General features: G+C 57.6%; 2 protein-coding genes across 2 annotated transcripts in view; one reads left to right on the top strand and one right to left on the bottom strand.

Annotated features, from left to right (window-relative positions):
* The window catches only part of BOP1 (BOP1 ribosomal biogenesis factor), a 132,225-nt gene that overhangs the window by 87,675 nt on the left and 26,209 nt on the right, over positions 1-18,341 (top strand). The window lies entirely within an intron of this gene.
* On the bottom strand, positions 132-16,019 carry SCX (scleraxis bHLH transcription factor; the record flags this gene model as incomplete). The annotated part of the gene is made up of 2 exons (XM_082291352.1): positions 132-173; positions 15,462-16,019. The coding sequence occupies 2 exons, from the start codon at positions 16,017-16,019 to the stop codon at positions 132-134; spliced, it is 600 nt and encodes a 199-aa protein (XP_082147478.1).

Genomic DNA, 18,341 nt, shown 5'->3' with positions numbered 1-18,341 from the left:
GTCCCTGGATCTGCGGATCCGTGAGTTTGGCTTCTCCCGCTGCAATTCCCGGCTGGAATTCCCGGCTGCAATTCCCGGCTGGAATTCCCGGCTGCAATTCCCGGCTGCAATTCCCGGCTGGAATTCCCGGCCTAGCTCCGGAGCTGTCCCGTCTTCCTGTCCCGGTCTTTGCTCTGTGGGAGGGAAAGGAGGGGTCAGGGCTGGCCTTGGGAATTCTCCCGGGATCCTTTTCCCGGGAATTCTCCCGGGATCCTTTCCCGGGAATTCTCCCAGGATCCCATCCCAAGGAATTCTCCCGAGATCCCTTTCCCGGGAATTCTCCCGGGATCTTTTCCGGGAATTCTCCCGGGATCCCATCCCAAGGAATTCTCCCAGGATCCTTTCCCCAAGGAATTCTCCCGGGATCCTTTCCCAAGGAATTCTCCCAGGATCACTTTTCCAGGGAATTCTCCCGGGATCCTTTTCCCGGGAATTCTCCCGGGATCTTTTCCGGGAATTCTCCCAGCATCCTTTCCCCAAGGAATTCTCCCGGGATCCTTTCCCCAAGGAATTCTCCCGAGATCCCTTCCCGGGAATTCTCCCAGGATCCCATCCCAAGGAATTCTCCCAGGATCCCTTTTCCAGGGAATTCTCCCAGGATCCCATCCCAAGGAATTCTCCCAGGATCCCTTTTCCAGGGAATTCTCCCAGGATCCCATCCCAAGGAATTCTCCCAGGATCCCTTTTCCAGGGAATTCTCCCAGGATCCCATCCCAAGGAATTCTCCCAGGATCCTTTCCACAAGGAATTTTCCCGGGATCTTTTTCCAAGGAATTCTCCCGGGATCCCCTGGAGCTGTTCCCGATCCCGGCATTCCAGTGCCACCACCGGCACTCCCAGTATCCCCAGTATCCCCAGTGCCGCCATTATCCCCACCACTGGATCTCCCAGTAGCACCAGTAACACCACCGCTAAATCCACCAGTAGCACCCCAGTTTAACCAGTAGCACCCCCAGTATAACCAGTACCACCCCCAGTACCCCCAGTATAACCAGTACCAGTCCCAGTTTAACCAGTACCAGTCCCAGTATAACCAGTACCACCCCCAGTACCACTCCCAGTATAACCAGTACCAGTCCCAGTATAACCAGTAGCACTTCCAGTATAACCAGTAGCACCCCAGTACCACTCCCAGTATAACCAGTACCAGTCCCAGTATAACCAGTAGCACTCCCAGTATAACCAGTATCACCCCAGTATAACCAGTACCACTCCCAGTATAACCAGTACCACCCCCAGTACCACTCCCAGTATAACCAGTACCACCCCCAGTATAACCAGTACCAGTCCCAGTATAACCAGTCCCACCCCCAGTACCACTCCCAGTATAACCAGTACCAGTCCCAGTATAACCAGTACCACCCCAGTACCACCCCCAGTATAACCAGTACCACCCCAGTACCACCCCCAGTATAAGCAGTACCACCCCCAGTATAACCAGTAACACCCCAGTATCACTCCCAGTATAACTAGGACCACCCCCAGCACTCCCAGTATAACCAGTACTACTCCCAGTATAACCAGTACCACTCCCAGTATAACCAGTACCAGTCCCAGTACCACCCCCAGTATAACCAGTACCACCCCAGTATAACCAGTATCACTCCCAGTATAACCAGTACCACTCCACCAGCACCACCAGTACCCCCAGTACCCCCCCACCCCTGCCCCAGCCGGGTTCTCCTTCCCATCCCAGTTTTTTGGGATCCCCAATTCCCAATCCCAGCTCTCCCTCCTTTCCCATCCCCATTTTTTTGGGATCCCCAATCCCAGCTCTCCCCCCTTTCCCATCCCATTTTTTGGGATCCCCAATCCCAGCCCTCCCCCCTTTCCCATCCCATTTTTCGGGATCCCCAGCCCCAATTCCCAATCCCAGCCCCATCCCAGCCCTCTCCCCTTTCCCATCCCAGTTTTTCGGGATCCCCAATTCCCAATCCTAGCTGTCCCCCATTTCCCATCCCCGTTTTTTGGGATCCCCAATTCCCAATCCCAGCCCCATCCCAGCCCTCCCCCCTTTCCCATCCCCGTTTTTCGGGATCCCCAATTCCCAATCCCTGCTTTCCCCCTTTCCCATCCCAGTTTTTTGGGATCCCCAATTCCCAATCCCAGCCCTCCCCCCTTTCCCATCCCATTTTTCGGGATCCCCATCCCCAATTCCCAATCCCAGCCCCATCCCAGCTCTCCCCCCTTTCCCATCCCATTTTTTGGGATCCCCAATCCCAGCCCTCCCCCCTTTCCCATCCCATTTTTTCAGGATCCCCATCCCCAATTCCCAATCCCAGCCCCATCCCAGCCCTCTCCCCTTTCCCATCCCAGTTTTTCAGGATCCCCATCCCCAATTCCCAATCCCAGCTCTCCCCCGTTTCCCATCCCATTTTTTGGGGTCCCCAATTCCCAATCCCTGCTTTCCCCCCTTTCCCATCCCATTTTTCGGGATCCCCATCCTCAATTCCCAATCCCAGCCCCATCCCAGCCCTCTCCCCTTTCCCATCCCCGTTTTTTGGGATCCCCAATTCCCAATCCCAGCCCCATCCCAGCCCTCTCCCCTTTCCCATCCCCGTTTTTCAGGATCCCCATCCCCAATTCCCAATCCCAGCCCTCCCCCATTTCCCATCCCCGTTTTTTGGGATCCCCAATTCCCAATCCCAGCTCTCCCCCCTTTCCCATCCCATTTTTTCGGGATCCCCATCCCCAATTCCCAATCCCTGCTTTCCCCCCTTTCCCATCCCCATTTTTTGGTATCCCCAATTCCCAATCCCAGCTCTCCCCCCTTTCCCATCCCCATTTTTTTGGGATCCCCAATTCCCAATCCCAGCCCCAGCCCCTCCCTCCCCCCTCCCCTCCCCGCACGTGCGGCTCCGTCTCTCCCTTTGTTCCCGAGGGTGGGAAGGGGAGGGAAAAGGGGGAATTCTGCTCGCGCCGGCCTCGATTTTCCCAGATGTTCCAGCCCCGGGAGTTCGGGGCCGTCTGGAGCGGAAATGGGGATTGGGAAAATCCCGCCGCGCTTTTCCCTCTCGCCTCCCCCCGCCGCCGCCAGGAGCGGCTGGAATTCGGGATCGCCGCGGGAATTCGGGATCGAGGATCCCGGGATTCGGGAGGGAGGAGAAGGGGGAAAAGCGGGAATGGCTGAGGCAGCCCCGGGAAGCTCCCGGGGATTTGGGAATCTCACGGAATTCCCGCTCCTGGCACCGTCCTGAGCTGAAATCCGGGGTTTTCCATGGAAAAGCTGGATTTGGAAAAGGGGGAAAAGCGGGAATGGCTGAGGCTCCCAGAGGTTTGGGAATCTCATGGAATTTTCACCGTCCTGAGCCAAAATCCGGGGTTTTCCATGGAAAAGCTGGATTTGGAAAAGGGGGAAAAGCGGGAATGGCAGAGGCTCCCAGAGGTTTGGGAATCTCATGGAATTTTCACCGTCCTGAGCCAAAATCCGGGGTTTTCCATGGAAAAGGGGGATTTGGAAAAGGGGGAAAAGCGGGAATGGCAGAGGCTCCCAGAGGTTTGGGAATCTCATGGAATTTTCACCGTCCTGAGCCAAAATCCCAGGGTTTTCCATGGAAAAGGGGGATGTGGGATGTGGGGAGCGCCCGGAGCTCCGCGGGCAGGGATTGCTGGGATGTGGATCTGGGGGAGTTTCCCGGCCCCGCTGGATCCGGGAGGGTTTTCCTGAGGCTCCGGAGAGGTTTTGCTGCCCCAAATTCCAGAGGGACCAAATCCCTCTGGATCCCATCCCAAATCCCTCTGATCCCATCCCAAATCCCCTCTGGATCCCAAATCCCTCTGATCCCATCCCAAATCCCTCTGATCCCATCCCAAATCCCCTCTGGATCCCATCCCAAATCCCCTCCCGATCCTAAATCCCCCCTGGATCCCATCCCAAATCCCCTCTGGATCCTAAATCCCCCCTGGATCCCAAATCCCTCTGATCTCATCCCAAATCCCTCTGGATCCCATCCCAAATCCCTCTGATCCCATCCCAAATTCCTGATCCCATCCCAAATTCCTGATCCCATCCCAAATCCCCTGATCTCATCCCAAATCCCTCGGATCCCATCCCAAATTCCTGATCCCATCCCAAATCCCCTCTGGATCCCAAATCCCTCTGCTTCCATCCCAAATCCCTCTGATCCCATCCCAAATCCCCTCTGGATCCCATCCCAAATCCCCTCTGATCCCATCCCAAATCCCTCGGATCCCATCCCAAATCCCCTCTGGATCCCAAATCCCTCTGATCCCATCCCAAATCCCCCCTGGATCCCAAATCCCTCTGATCCCATCCCAAATCCCTCTGGATCCCATCCCAAATCCCCTCTGGATCCCAGTTCCCCCTTGGATCCCAAATCCCCTCGACCCTGATCCCCCTCTGGATCCCAATTTCCTCTGGATCCTCAGGGATTCCATAGGGGAATTGCTTTATCCCGATTCCCTTCTGGATCCCGATTCCCTCTGGATCCCAGTTCCCTCTGGATCCCAATCCCCGTCTGGATCCCGGATCCCCTCTGGATCCCAAATCCCTCTGGATCCCGAATCCCTCTCTGGATCCCAGATCCCCCTGGATCCCGAATCCCTCTCTGGATCCCAGATCCCCCTGGATCCCGGTTCCTCCCTGGATCCCAGTTCCCTCTGGATCCCAGATCCCCCTGGATCCCGAATCCCTCTGGATCCCGAATCCCTCTCTGGATCCCAGATCCCCCTGGATCCCGAATCCCTCTGGATCCCGGTTCCCTCTGGATCCCGAATCCCTCTGGATCCCGAATCCCTCTCTGGATCCTGGTTCCCTCTGGATCCTGATTCCTCCCTGGATCCCGATTCCCTTTCTATCCCAGTTCCTCTCTGGATCCCGATATTTTTCCATATCCCAATCCCCCCCTGGATCCCGGATCCCCCCCCGGATCCCAAGAACTTCTCATATCCCAATCCCCCTCTGGATCCCAAATCTTCTCTATCCCGATCCCCTCTGGATCCCAATCCCCCTCCGGATCCCAAATCTTCTCTATCCCGATCCCCTCTGGATCCCAATATTCTTCCATATCCCAATTCCCTCCGGATCCCGAGGGGATTCCAGAGGGGAATTCCTTTATCCCGATCCCCCTCCGGATTCCGATACCCCTCCGGATCCCAATCCCCTTCCAGATCCCAATCCCCCTCTGGATCCTGATCCCCTCTGGATCCCAATCCCCTCCGGATTCCGATCCCCCTCTGGATCCCAATTCCCTCTGGATCCCGATCCTCTCCAGATCCTGATCCCCTCCAGATCCCTGTCGCCTCTGGATCCCAATCCCCTCCGGATTCCAATCCCCCTCTGGATCCCAATTCCCTCTGGATCCCAATCCCCTTCCGGATCCCGATCCCCTTCTGGATCCCGATCCCCTCCAGATTCCGATCCCCTCTGGATCCCAATTCCCTCTGGATCCCGATCTCCCTCCAGATCCCGATCTCCCTCCGGACCCGGCTCCGCTCTCCCATCCCCGCCTTCCCCCTGGAAGGGGCTGGGATCCCAAGGATCCCAAGGATCCCGGCGATCCGGAGACCCCAGGGTTACTCCCACCTTTCCCATTTCCCCGCCTCGGCCTCTCCCTCATCCCGGGAAAACCTCTCCAGACCCCAGGACTCCGCTGGCTCCCGGAATTCCAACCCGGAATTCCCTTGGGAAGGGACGCGGCGCCGTCGGGATCCGGGAATCCCTTCGTTCCCAGATCCCCATTTCCTGCCTTGGATCGGGAAGTTTTGGGATCTGAGCAGATCCCGGCTCCCCCGGGCTGGGATGTCGGGAACACCGGGGCCCCTCTCCCGGCGCTTCCGGGATCAACCCCCCTGGAGCCGCCGCTTTGGGAATTTCTGGGATTTTCCAGGCAGGAGAAGCATTTTGGGGAGGATTTTTGGGATCTTAGGAATGGGAAGAGGATTTTAGGGAGGATTTTTGGGATCTTTGGGGTGGGAAGAGGATTTTAGGGAGAATTTTCAGGATCTTTGGGATGGGAGGAGGATTTTAGGGAGGATTTTGGGGATTTTGGGGATGGGAAGAGGATTTTAGGGAGGATTTTTAGGGATTTTTGGGATGGGAAGAGGATTTTAGGGAGGATTTTTAGGGATTTTTGGGATGGGAAGAGGATTTTAGGGAGGATTTTCGGGATCTTTGGGGTGGGAAGAGGATTTTAGGGAGGATTTTCGGGATCTTTGGGGTGGGAAGAGGATTTTAGGGAGAATTTTCGGGATCTTTGGAATGGGAAGAGGATTTTAGGGAGGATTTTTGGGATCTTTGGGGTGGGAAGAGGATTTTAGGGAGAATTTTCAGGATCTTTGGAATGGGAGGAGGATTTTAGGGAGGATTTTGGGGATTTTGGGGATGGGAAGAGGATTTTAGGGAGGATTTTTGGGGATTTTGGGGATGGGAAGAGGATTTTAGGGAGGATTTTCGGGATTTTTGGGATGGGAAGAGGATTTTAGGGAGGATTTTTAGGGATTTTTGGGATGGGAAGAGGATTTTAGGGAGGATTTTGGGGATTTTTGGGATGGGAAGAGGATTTTAGGGAGGATTTTTGGGATTTTGGGGATGGGAAGAGGATTTTAGGGAGAATTTTCGGGATCTTTGGAATGGGAGGAGGATTTTAGGGAGGATTTTTGGGATTTTGGGGATGGGAGGAGGATTTTAGGGAGGATTTTTGGGATTTTGGGGATGGGAAGAGGATTTTAGGGAGGATTTTTAGGGATTTTTGGGATGGGAAGAGGATTTTAGGGAGGATTTTTAGGGATTTTTGGGATGGGAAGAGGATTTTAGGGAGGATTTTCGGGATCTTTGGGGTGGGAAGAGGATTTTAGGGAGAATTTTCAGGATCTTTGGGATGGGAGGAGGATTTTAGGGAGGATTTTTGGGATTTTGGGGATGGGAAGAGGATTTTAGGGAGGATTTTTAGGGATTTTGGGGATGGGAAGAGGATTTTAGGGAGGATTTTCGGGATTTTTGGGATGGGAAGAGGATTTTAGGGAGAATTTTTGGGATCTTTGGGATGGGAGGAGGATTTTAGGGAGAATTTTCAGGATCTTTGGGATGGGAGGAGGATTTTAGGGAGGATTTTTGGGATTTTTGGGATGGGAAGAGGATTTTAGGGAGGATTTTTAGGGATTTTTGGGATGGGAGAAGGATTTTAGGGAGGATTTTTAGGGATTTTTGGGATGGGAAGAGGATTTCCGGCTCCGGAGGGGATGGATCTCATTTCCTCGGCCTTGTCCGACACGCTCGGGATCAAAGAGTGGGATTGGATTCCTTTAACACCCCATAAACCCCAATCCCATGGGAATCCATCCCGAAAAACGACTGCACGGCTCGGGAGCGGCTGCTCCAGCCCCGATTCCAGCCCTGATTCCAATTCCAGCCCCGATTCCAGCCCTGATTCCAGTTCCAGCCCCAGTTCCAGCCCCAATTCCAGCCCCAATTCCGGCCCTAATTCCAGCCCCGATTCCAGCCCCAATTCCAGCCCTAAATCCAGCCCTGATTCCAATTCCAGCCCCAATTCCAGCCCTAATTCCAACCCCAATTCCAATTCCAGCCCCAATTCCAGCTCCAATTCCGGCCCCAATTCCAGCCCTAGATCCAGCCCTGATTCCAATTCCAGCCCCAATTCCAGCCCTAATTCCAACCCCAATTCCAATTCCAGCCCCAATTCCAGCCCTAAATCTGGCCCCGATTCCAGCCCTGATTCCAGCCCTAATTCCAATTCTGGCACTAATTCCAGCCCTGATTCCAGCCCAAATTCCGGCCCCAATTCCACCCCTAGATCCAGCCCTGATTCCAATTCCGGCCCTAATTCCAGCCCTAAATCCGGCCCCGATTCCAGCCTTAAATCCGGCCCTGATTCCAGCCCCAATTCCAGCCCTAAATCCAGTTCTAATTCCAATTCCGGCCCTGATTCCAGCCCCAATTCCAGCCCTAAATCTTGCCCTAATTCCAATTCCGGCCCTAATTCCAGCCCTGATTCCAGCCCTAAATCCGGTCTTGATTCCATTTCCAGCCCTAATTCCAGCCCCAATTCCAGCCCTGATTCCATTTCTGGCCCCAATTCCAGCCCTGATTCCAGCCCTGATTCCAACTCCGGCACTAATTCCAGCCCCAATTCCGGCCCCGTCTCCAGCCCTAAATCCAGCCCTGATTCCAATTCCATCCCCGATTCCAGCCTTAAATCTGCACCTAAATCCAGCTCTAATTCCAATTCCAGCTCCAAATTCCAGCTGAAATTCCAATTCCAGCCCCAATTCCGGCCCTAAATCTGCCCCTAAATCCGCCCCTAAATCCAGCTCTAATTTCAATTCCAGCCCCAATTCCAATTCCAGCCCCAAATTCCAGCCCTAATTCAGGCCCCGATTCCATCCCCGATTTCGACCCCAATTCCAATTCTGGCCCCGATTCCAGACCAAATTCCAGCCCCAATTCCAGCCCTGATTCCAATTCCGGCCCTAATTCCAGCCCCAATTCCAGCCCTAAATCCGGCCCCAATTCCAGTTCCGGCACTAATTCCAGCCCCAATTCCGACCCCAATTCCAGCCCGGATTCCAGCCCTAAATCCGGCCTTAAATCCGACCCTAAATCCAGCTTTAAATCCAGCCCTAATTCCAATTCCAGCCCCAATTCCACCCCCAATTCCAGCCCTAAATCTGGCCCCAATTCCAGCCCTGATTCCAATTCCAGCCCCAATTCCAGCCCTAAATCTGGCCCTGATTCCAATTCCGGCCCTGATTCCAGCCCCAATTCCAGCCCTGATTCCAGCCCGGATTCCAGCCCTAAATCTGGCCCCAATTCCAGCCCTGATTCCAATTCTGGCCTTAATTCCAGCCCTAAATTCCAGCCCCAATTCCAGCCCTAATTCCAGCCTTAAATCCGGCCCTAAATCCAGTCCTAATTCCAATTCCAGCCCCAAATTCCAGCCCCAATTCCAATTCCAGCCCCAATTCCGCCCCTGATTCCAGCGCCGATTCCAGCCCTAAATCCAGCTCTAATTCCAGTTCCAGCCCCAATTCCAGCCCCAATTCCAGCCCCAATTCCGGCCCCGATTCCAATTCCAGCCCCGGTGATGGGAATTACTGGGATTGATCCCGAATTAAAGATGGGAATTACTGGGATTGACCCTGAATTAAGGATGGGAATTACTGGGATTGATCCCGAATTAAAGATGGGAATTACTGGGATTGACCCTGAATTAAGGATGGGAATTACTGGGATTGATCCCAAATTAAGGATGGGAATTACTGAGATTGATCCAGAATTGACTCTGGGAATTTATGGGAATTGTGAGATTGAGAATGGGATTTTATAGGGATTGATCCCAAATTAAGGATGGGAATTACTGGGATTGACCCTGAATTAAGGACGGGAATTATTGGGATTGATCCCAAATTAAGGATGAGAATTACTGGGATTGATCCTGAATTAAGGATGGGGATTTATTGGGATTGATCCTGAATTAAGGATGGGAATTACTGGGATTGATCCCGAATTAAAGACGGGGATTTATTGGGATCGATTTCCCTGGATTCCCCCTTTTCCCTTCCTCTCCCTATTCCAGGAATGGCTTCCCACGGGATATCGGGAAGGAGGAATCCTTCCCTGTGGGGATGCTGAGGCTCAGGGATGGAATTCCTGGAGAATCCCAGCCCTGGGAATATCCCGGGATAGGGGAAGGGCAGCGCTCTGGGGCCTGGAAAAATCCCTGGGAATGCTGCGATGGGATCCGTTTTAGGGATCAGTTTTAGGGATCAGTTTTAGGGTCCCTCCCCAGCCGCAGCATTCCAGGATTCCCAAACCTCTGATCCCAGGTGCCGGAGCACCGATCCCGGCTGGAATGAGCTGGGATCCCATTCCCGCCTCTTCCCAGCGGCCTGGGCAGGGCCATTTCCGGGATTTGGGAATTTCCCACTCCAAAATCCTTCCCGAGGACTTTTCCGTCCCCTCCGGCTTTGTTGGGATCAGCAGGGCTGGGTTGTGCCAGGGCGATCCCGATCCTGATCCTGATCCCAATTCCGATCCCAATCCTTATCCCGATCCCAATCCTTATTCCAATCCCAATCCTTATCCCGATCCTGATCCTGATCCCAATCCCGATCCTGATCCCAATCCCAATCCTTATCCCGATCCCAATCCTGATCCCGATCGCAATCCTTATCCCGATCCCAATCCTGATCCCGATCCCGATCCTGATCCCGATCCCGATCCTGATCCTGATCCCGATCCTTCCCTCCTGCCCTCGGAATTCCCGAGGGATTCCCGCAGGATTTTCCCTGCTCCACCTGCCCCGAACGGAGCCGGAGGGACACGGGGAGGGGAGGGAGACCCGAAATCCAGGGAATTGCAGCACTGGGGGAACTGGGAGAACTGGGATGGCCAGGGCGGCTCCCAGTGTCCTTGGGAGCTCCGGCACTGGGGGAACTGGGAGTGCTGGGATCAGGGGACTGGGAGCGCTGGGGTTGGGAACTGGGAGAGCTGGGGTTGGGAACTGGGAGCTTCCGGCACTGGGGGGACTGGGAGCTCTGGGATTGAGGGACTGGGAGCTTCCGGCACTGGAGGGACTGGGAGCTCCGGCACTGGGAGCACTGGGGTTGGGAACTGGGAGCGCTGGGGTTGGGAACTGGGAGCGCTGGGGTTGGGAACTGGGAGCGCTGGGGTTGGGAACTGGGAGCGCTGGGGTTGGCAACTGGGAGAGCTGGGGTTGGGAACTGGGAGCGCTGGGGTTGGCAACTGGGAGAGCTGGGGTTGGCAACTGGGAGCTTCCGGCACTGGGGGGACTGGGAGCTCTGGCACTGGGGGGACTGGGAGCACTGGGATTGAGGGACTGGGAGCTTCCGGCACTGGAGGGACTGGGAGCTCCGGCACTGGGAGCACTGGGGTTGGGAACTGGGAGAGCTGGGGTTGGGAACTGGGAGCGCTGGGGTTGGGAACTGGGAGCGCTGGGGTTGGGAACTGGGAGCTCCGGCACTGGGAGCACTGGAAGCACTGGGAGCACCAGCACTCAGGGACTGGGAGCACTGGGATCATCGGCCCTCAGGGACTGGGAGCACTGGGAGCATTGGGAGCTCCGGCACTGAGGGACTGGGAACACTGGGACTGGGAGCACTGGGAGCTCCGGCACTGAGGGACTGGGAGCACTGGGACTGGGAGCACTGGGATCACTGGGAGCTCCGGCACTGAGGGACTGGGAGCACTGGGAGCTCCAGCACCGAGGGACTGGGAGCACTGGGAGCTCCAGCACCGAGGGACTGGGAGCACTGGGACTGGGATCACTGGGATCACTGGGTGCTCCGGCACTCAGGGACTGGGAGCACTGGGACTGGGAGCACTGGGATCACTGGGAGCTCCGGCACCGAGGGACTGGGAGCACTGGGACTGGGATCACTGGCAGCTCCGGCACTCAGGGACTGGGAGCACTGGGATTAGGGCACTGGGAGCCCCAGTATGGAGCACTGGGAGCACTGGGATCAGGACTCTGGGAGCCGTGGCTGCGCTATCCTGATCCCAAATCCCACGTCCCAGATCCCAAATCCCGGATCGCTGATCCCGGATTGCTGATCCCAGATCCCAAATCCCTGATCCCAAATCACTGATCCCAGATCCCAGATCCCAAATCCCAGATCCCAAATCCCAGATGCCAAATCCCAGATCCCAAATCACTGATCCCAAATCACTGATCCCAGATCCTAGGTCCCAAATCCCAGATCCCAAATCCCTGATCCCAAATCCCAGATCCCAAATCCCAGATCCCAAATACCAAATCCCTGATCTCAAATCCCAAATCCCAGATCCTAGGTCCCAAATCCCAGGTCCCAAATCCCTCATCCCAAATCCAGGATCCCAGATCCCAGATTGCTGATCCCAGATCCCAAATCCAGGATCCCAGATCCCAGATTGCTGATCCCAGATCCCAAATCCAGGATCCCAGATCCTGGATCGCTGATCCCAGATCCGCTCCCCGGCGTTCCCAAAGCTCTTCCCGTCCCTTTCCCTGCGCCTCTGGAAGCGGCTCCAGACGCTTCTCCTTGGATTCCCCATGGATTCCCCATGGATTTCCATGGATTTTCCATGGATTCCCCATGGATTTCCCATGGATTTCCATGGATTTCCCATGGATTTCCCATGGATTTCCTCCCGGCGATCCCGCTGCCCCTCGGAGCGGACAAACTCTGCCATTAACCCGCTTTTTTTTGGGGGGGGTTTGGTGGTTTTTTTTTGGGAATCTGGGAGCTCGCCATTCCCAGCGCGGATCCCGCATCCCGCAATACAACTCCCCGCATCCTCGCGGCATTCCCGGCTCGCCGGGACACAATTCCCTGCCTCCCGCTGCCCCTCGGAGTGCGCAGACGGGAATTTTCACCTGGATAAAGCCGGGAATTGCCGCTTTTCCGGGAATCCCCGCACGGCAACTCGGCATTCCCAACCCGAATCCCGCATCCCCCCCCCCCGCGGCATTCCCGCATCCCGGCGCGCAATTCCCAGCATCCCGCTGCCCCTCGGAGCGGGGAAACACCGGGATAAACCCGGGAATCGCTGCTTTTTTTTGGGGAAGCTCCGCACGGGAACTCGGCATTCCCAGCCCCAATCCCGGCAACGCCATTCCCTCCATCCCTGCGGCATTCCCGGCTCCCAGGTCCCATTCCCGATGGGATTCATTCCTGCATCCCATTCCCCATTCCCGGTGGGATTCATTCCTGACTCCCATTCCCCATTCCCGGTGGGATTCATTCCTGACTCCCAGGTCCTCATTCCTGACTCCCATTCCCCATTCCCGGTGGGATTCATTCCTGCATCCCATTCCCCATTCCCGGTGGGATTCATTCCTGACTCCCATTCCCCATTCCCGGTGGGATTCATTCCTGCATCCCATTCCCCATTCCCAGTGGGATTCATTCCTGACTCCCATTCCCCATTCCCGGTGGGATTCATTCCTGACTCCCAGGTCCTCATTCCTGACTCCCAGGTCCCCATTCCCGGTGGGATTCATTCCCGGCTCCCACTCCCCATTCCCGGTAGGATTCATTCCTGACCCCCAGGTCCCCATTCCCGATGGGATTCATTCCCGGCTCCCATTCCCCATTCCCTACGGGATTCACTCCCGGCTCCCAGGTCCCCATTCCCTCCAGGATCCCTTCCCTCACCCCACTCCCCATTCCCAGCTCATTCCCGAGTCATCCCCCTCATCCCTCTCCCCATTCCCTACAGGATCCCTTCCCTGCACCCCTCTCCCCATTCCCTACGGGATTCACTCCCGGCTCCCAGGTCCCCATTCCCTCCAGGATCCCTTCCCTCACCCCTCTCCCCATTCCCGGCTCATTCCCTGCATCTCTCTCCCCATTTCCTCCAGGATCCCTTCCCTCATCCCGGTCCCCACTCCCTACAGGATCCCTTCCCTCACCTCACTCCCCATTCCCTACAGGATCCCTTCCCTCACCCCACTCCCCATTCCCGGCTCATTCCCTGCATCCCTCTCCCCATTCCCTACAGGATCCCTTCCCTCATCCCGGTCCCCACTCCCTACAGGATCCCTTCCCTCACCCCCTTCCCTCCAGGATCCCTTCCCTCACCTCACTCCCCATTCCCATCTCATTCCCGGCTCATTCCCCTCACCTCACTCCCCATTCCCTCCAGGATCCCTTCCCGCACCTCACCCCCTTCCCTCCAGGATCCCTTCCCTCACCTCACTCCCCATTCCCATCTCATTCCCGGCTCATTCCCCTCACCTCACTCCCCATTCCCTCCAGGATCCCTTCCCGCACCTCACTCCCCATTCCCTCCAGGATCCCTTCCCTTACCCCACTCCCCATTCCTGGCTCATTCCCTGCATCCCTCTCCCCACTCCCTCCAGGATCCCTTCCCTCACCTCACTCCCCATTCTCTCCAGGATCCCTCCCCTCACCTCACTCCCCATTCCCTCCAGGATCCCTTCCCGCACCTCACTCCCCATTCCCATCTCATTCCCAGCTCCCTCCCCTCACCTCACTCCCCATTCCCTACAGGATCCCTTCCCTCATCCCGGTCCCCATTCCCTCCAGGATCCCTTCCCTCACCCCCTTCCCTCCAGGATCCCTCCCCTCACCTCACTCCCCATTCCCATCTCATTCCCGGCTCATTCCCCTCATCTCTCTCCCCATTTCCTCCAGGATCCCTTCCCTCACCCCTCTCCCCATTCCCGGCTCATTCCCCTCATCTCTCTCCCCATTCCCTACAGGATCCCTTCCCTCACCCCTCTCCCCATTCCCGGCTCATTCCCTGCATCTCTCTCCCCATTCCCTACGGGATTCACTCCCAGCTCCCAGGTCCCCATTCCCTCCAGGATCCCTTCCCTCACCCCACTCCCCATTCCCAGCTCATTCCCGAGTCATCCCCCTCATCCCTCTCCCCATTCCCTATGGGATTCACTCCCGGCTCCCAGGTCCCCATTCCCTCCAGGATCCCTTCCCTCACCCCTCTCCCCATTCCCGGCTCATTCCCTGCATCTCTCTCCCCATTCCCTACAGGATCCCTTCCCTCACCTCACTCCCCATTCCCGGCTCATTCCCGAGTCATCCCCCTCATCCCTCTCCCCATTCCCTACAGGATCCCTTCCCTCACCCCTCTCCCCATTCCCGGCTCATTCCCCTCATCCCTCTCCCCATTCCCTACAGGATCCCTTCCCTCACCTCTCTCCCCATTCCCGGCTCATTCCCCTCATCCCTCTCCCCATTCCCTACAGGATCCCTTCCCTCACCTCTCTCCCCATTCCCGGCTCATTCCCCTCATCCCTCTCCCCATTCCCTACAGGATCCCTTCCCTCACCTCTCTCCCCATTCCCGGCTCATTCCCCTCATCCCTCTCCCCATTCCCTACAGGATCCCTTCCCTCACCCCTCTCCCCATTCCCAGCTCATTCCCTGCATCTCTCTCCCCATTCCCTACGGGATTCACTCCCGGCTCCCAGGTCCCCATTCCCTCCAGGATCCCTTCCCTCACCCCACTCCCCATTCCCAGCTCATTCCCGGCTCATTCCCCTCATCCCTCTCCCCATTCCCTCCAGAATCCCTTCCCTCATCCCTCTCCCCATTCCCTACAGGATCCCTTCCCTCACCTCACTCCCCATTCCCGGCTCATTCCCCTCATCTCTCTCCCCATTCCCTACAGGATCCCTTCCCTCACCCCTCTCCCCATTCCCGGCTCATTCCCCTCATCTCTCTCCCCATTCCCTCCAGGATCCCTTCCCTCACCCCACTCCCCATTCCCGGCTCATTCCCCTCATCTCTCTCCCCATTCCCTCCAGGATCCCTCCCCTCACCTCACTCCCCATTCCCAGCTCATTCCCAGCTCACCCCCCTCACCTCACTCCCCATTCCCTCCAGGATCCCTTCCCTCACCCCACTCCCCATTCCCACCCCATTCCCACCTCATCCCCCCCCTTTCCCTTCATCCCTCACCAGCTTCCTCTGGTTGCTGAGGCAGAAGGTGCAGATCTGTCTGGGCTGCGACCCCTCGGGCTCCCGGCCGGGCGGCGGGGACGCGGCTCCGGGGTAGAACCCCGCACCAGTCCCGTGGCACGGCTGCCCCGCGCCACCTCCACCTCCACCACCACCACCACCACCACCACCACCTTCTCCCAGCAGCAGCACATTCCCGAGGTGGGAAATGTAGCTGGAAGCCAAGCGCAGCGTCTCGATCTTGGACAGTTTCCTGTCGGCCGGCTCGGTGGGGATGAGGGTGCGCAGCGCCGTGAACGCCGTGTTCACCGAGTTGGTGCGGTCGCGCTCCCGGGCGTTCGCCGTGTGCCGCTGCCGGGGCTCCCGGGCCAGCCTCCCGCGGCTCTTGTTGCCACCGCTGCGCCGCTTGCCTCCCTTCATCCCGAAGCCTTCGGCATCCACGTGGAACGGCTTCTCCTCCGAGCCCGAGCTCTCGCTGTTCTCCTCGTCCTCCGACAGCGCGCTGATGTCGGGGTACAGGAAGCGGCTGGGAGCCGGGCGCAGCATGGCGAAGGACATGCTTGGGGGAAAGAAAAACCGGGAATGCCGCGGGAATGTTCAGCTGCTCCGGGCGCTCATGGCTCTCTGGGCTGCGCTGCGGGGCTCTGGGGCTTTGGTCGCGGTGGTTTTAGCCCGGTTTTTTTTTTGGGGGGGGGGGCTTTTCTCTCTCTTTTCTCTCTCTTTTCTCTCTCTTTTCTCTCTCTTTTCTCCCTCTTTTCTCCCTCTTTTCTCCCGCTTTTCTCCCTCTTTTCTCCCGCTTTTTTATCCCGCTTCTATCGCGGGTTTTTTATCCCGGGTTTTTTATCCCGGCGCTTTTGGGGGGGGTGGGGTGTTTTAATTCCCGGTTTTCGGGCTCGCCGCCGCCGCTCCCGGCGCACGTGCGCGTCCTCCGGGAGCCGCCGCTGGAATTGCGGGGTTTTTTATAGCGGCGGGGATGGGCGGCCCGGCCCCTCCTCCGTGCCCGGCTCCTTGGAAAAGGAGCCTTTGGAAAGGGGAGCCCCAGGCCCGGCCTACCTGAGCTCACCCTCCAGGCTCGGCTTTAACCCCTTCGCCGCATTCCCCGCGCCAATTCGCCGCTTCTTTCCCGGTTTTCCTTCCTTTTCCAACCTGTTCTACCGAGAAATTCCCTTATCCCGGTCCTGGGTGTCCCACGGAGGAGGGATCTCTGGGATCCCTCTGGAATTTTCACCCCTTCCCCAATCGGGACCGCCTGGAGTCGAGGGAGTTCGCTCCCCACGACATTCCCGGGAAATTTCGCCGCTTCTTTCCCGGTTTTCCTTTCGTCCCGTCCCCCCCAACCTGTTCTCCCGAGAAATTCCCTTATCCCGGTCCTGTGTCCCGGCGGATCAGCCGGGGGGGGGGGATCTCTGGGATCCCTCTGGAATTCTCCCCACCGGAACCGAGGGAATTCGCTCCCCACGACATTCCCGGTGTCCCGCTTGATCCCATCCCGGGCTCCCGGAGGATTCCCGGAGGATTTTCCCTGCCGGGAATTCCAATCGCGGGGTGGCACCGCCGGCGTTGTCCCCATCTCTGTGCCCCCCTCCTCCCCCCCCATTCCCGCTGGGAATTCCGGCTGGGAATTGGGATTAATCGCGGCCCCTTCCCATTCCCGCTGCTCCTGCGGCAGGAGGGAGGAATTAACCCTTGAGGAGCCGCAGTTGGGATTTGCTGGAATTCCCTGCCCGGGGCAGCGAGGATGGAATTGGGGCACGGGAATTCCAGAGGTGCCAGGTGTCATTCCCATCCCCTTCCATGGGCAGGGGCGGCTCCCGCTGTGCCGGGATTGTTCCAGGGATTCTCTTGGAATTCCCTGGCGGGCAGGAATGGCTTCCCAAAATCCCAAAATTCCATGGGGAAGCCATTCCCTGGCTCCTGTCCCTGCAGCCTTTATGCCAAGGCTCTCTCCAGCTGTGCTGGAAAAACCTCTGGAAAAGGCCCTGGAAGGGGCTCGGGGCTCTCCTGGAATTCCCCGGCTCCCCCTGCACATTCCCAGCTCCATGGGATCCCTGATCCCCGCGTGTCCCAAGGGATCTTCCCGTCCCCCAGAGCTCCGGGATCCATCCCAAACGCAGCCCTGGGAGGAAGGAGCCGCAGGAGCCGGGATTGAGCTGGACACAGCTCCTGGCACCCCAAAATCCTGGAATTCTGCACAGTTCAGGGCGCCAAGGGATTTTAGGGATCACCCCATTCCCACGGGGCGCCTCCCGCTATCCCAGGATTGCTCCAGGGATTCTCTGGGAATTCCCTTGGCGGGCAGGAATCGCTTCCCAACATCCCAAAACTCCATTGGGAAGCCATTCCCTGGTTTCCTTCCCCCCCCCCCCCCAGTTCACCCCATCCCTGCGGACAGCCAGGGATAACAACCCCCGGGAATGGCGGCTTTCCCGGGAATCCGCAGCTCTCCCCCCCCGCTTTTCCAGCGGCGCCTCCCAGGAGCTCGGCACGGGAGGTTCGTTCCCGGCCGGAGCGCGGCACCTTCCGTGCGCTCCCGCACTTAATCCCTGTCTCGGCAGCTTCCGAAATCCAACCTCTGTCATCCCCTTCCCGGCCCTCTGGAAGCTCCCGGAGCCATCTGCTTTCGTTTAGAGCCGGGAACGATCCCGGCTCGACTCCGGCAGCTTCCAGCCGGGAGATTTCCCCGGGAAAAGGCCGGATCGGTGGGGGTTCCGCTCCAGGATGGGGTTTGGGAATGAGCCCCGGGGCAGGTGGGGGTCGAGGTTGAGCTCGGAGGGGAGTGGGGGGCACGGGGAGTCCCAGAATCTGTGGGATCGCGGCCAGAATCCAGGGAGTCGCGGCCAGAATCCAGGGAATTGCAGCCAAAATCCAGGGAGTCGCGGC

Source organism: Coloeus monedula (assembly GCF_965178545.1).
Source record: "Coloeus monedula genome assembly, chromosome: 1".
NCBI classification, from domain to species: domain Eukaryota; kingdom Metazoa; phylum Chordata; class Aves; order Passeriformes; family Corvidae; genus Coloeus; species Coloeus monedula.
Note: the sequence above shows the minus strand (reverse complement) of the source record. Positions and strands in the feature narration are given on the sequence as shown.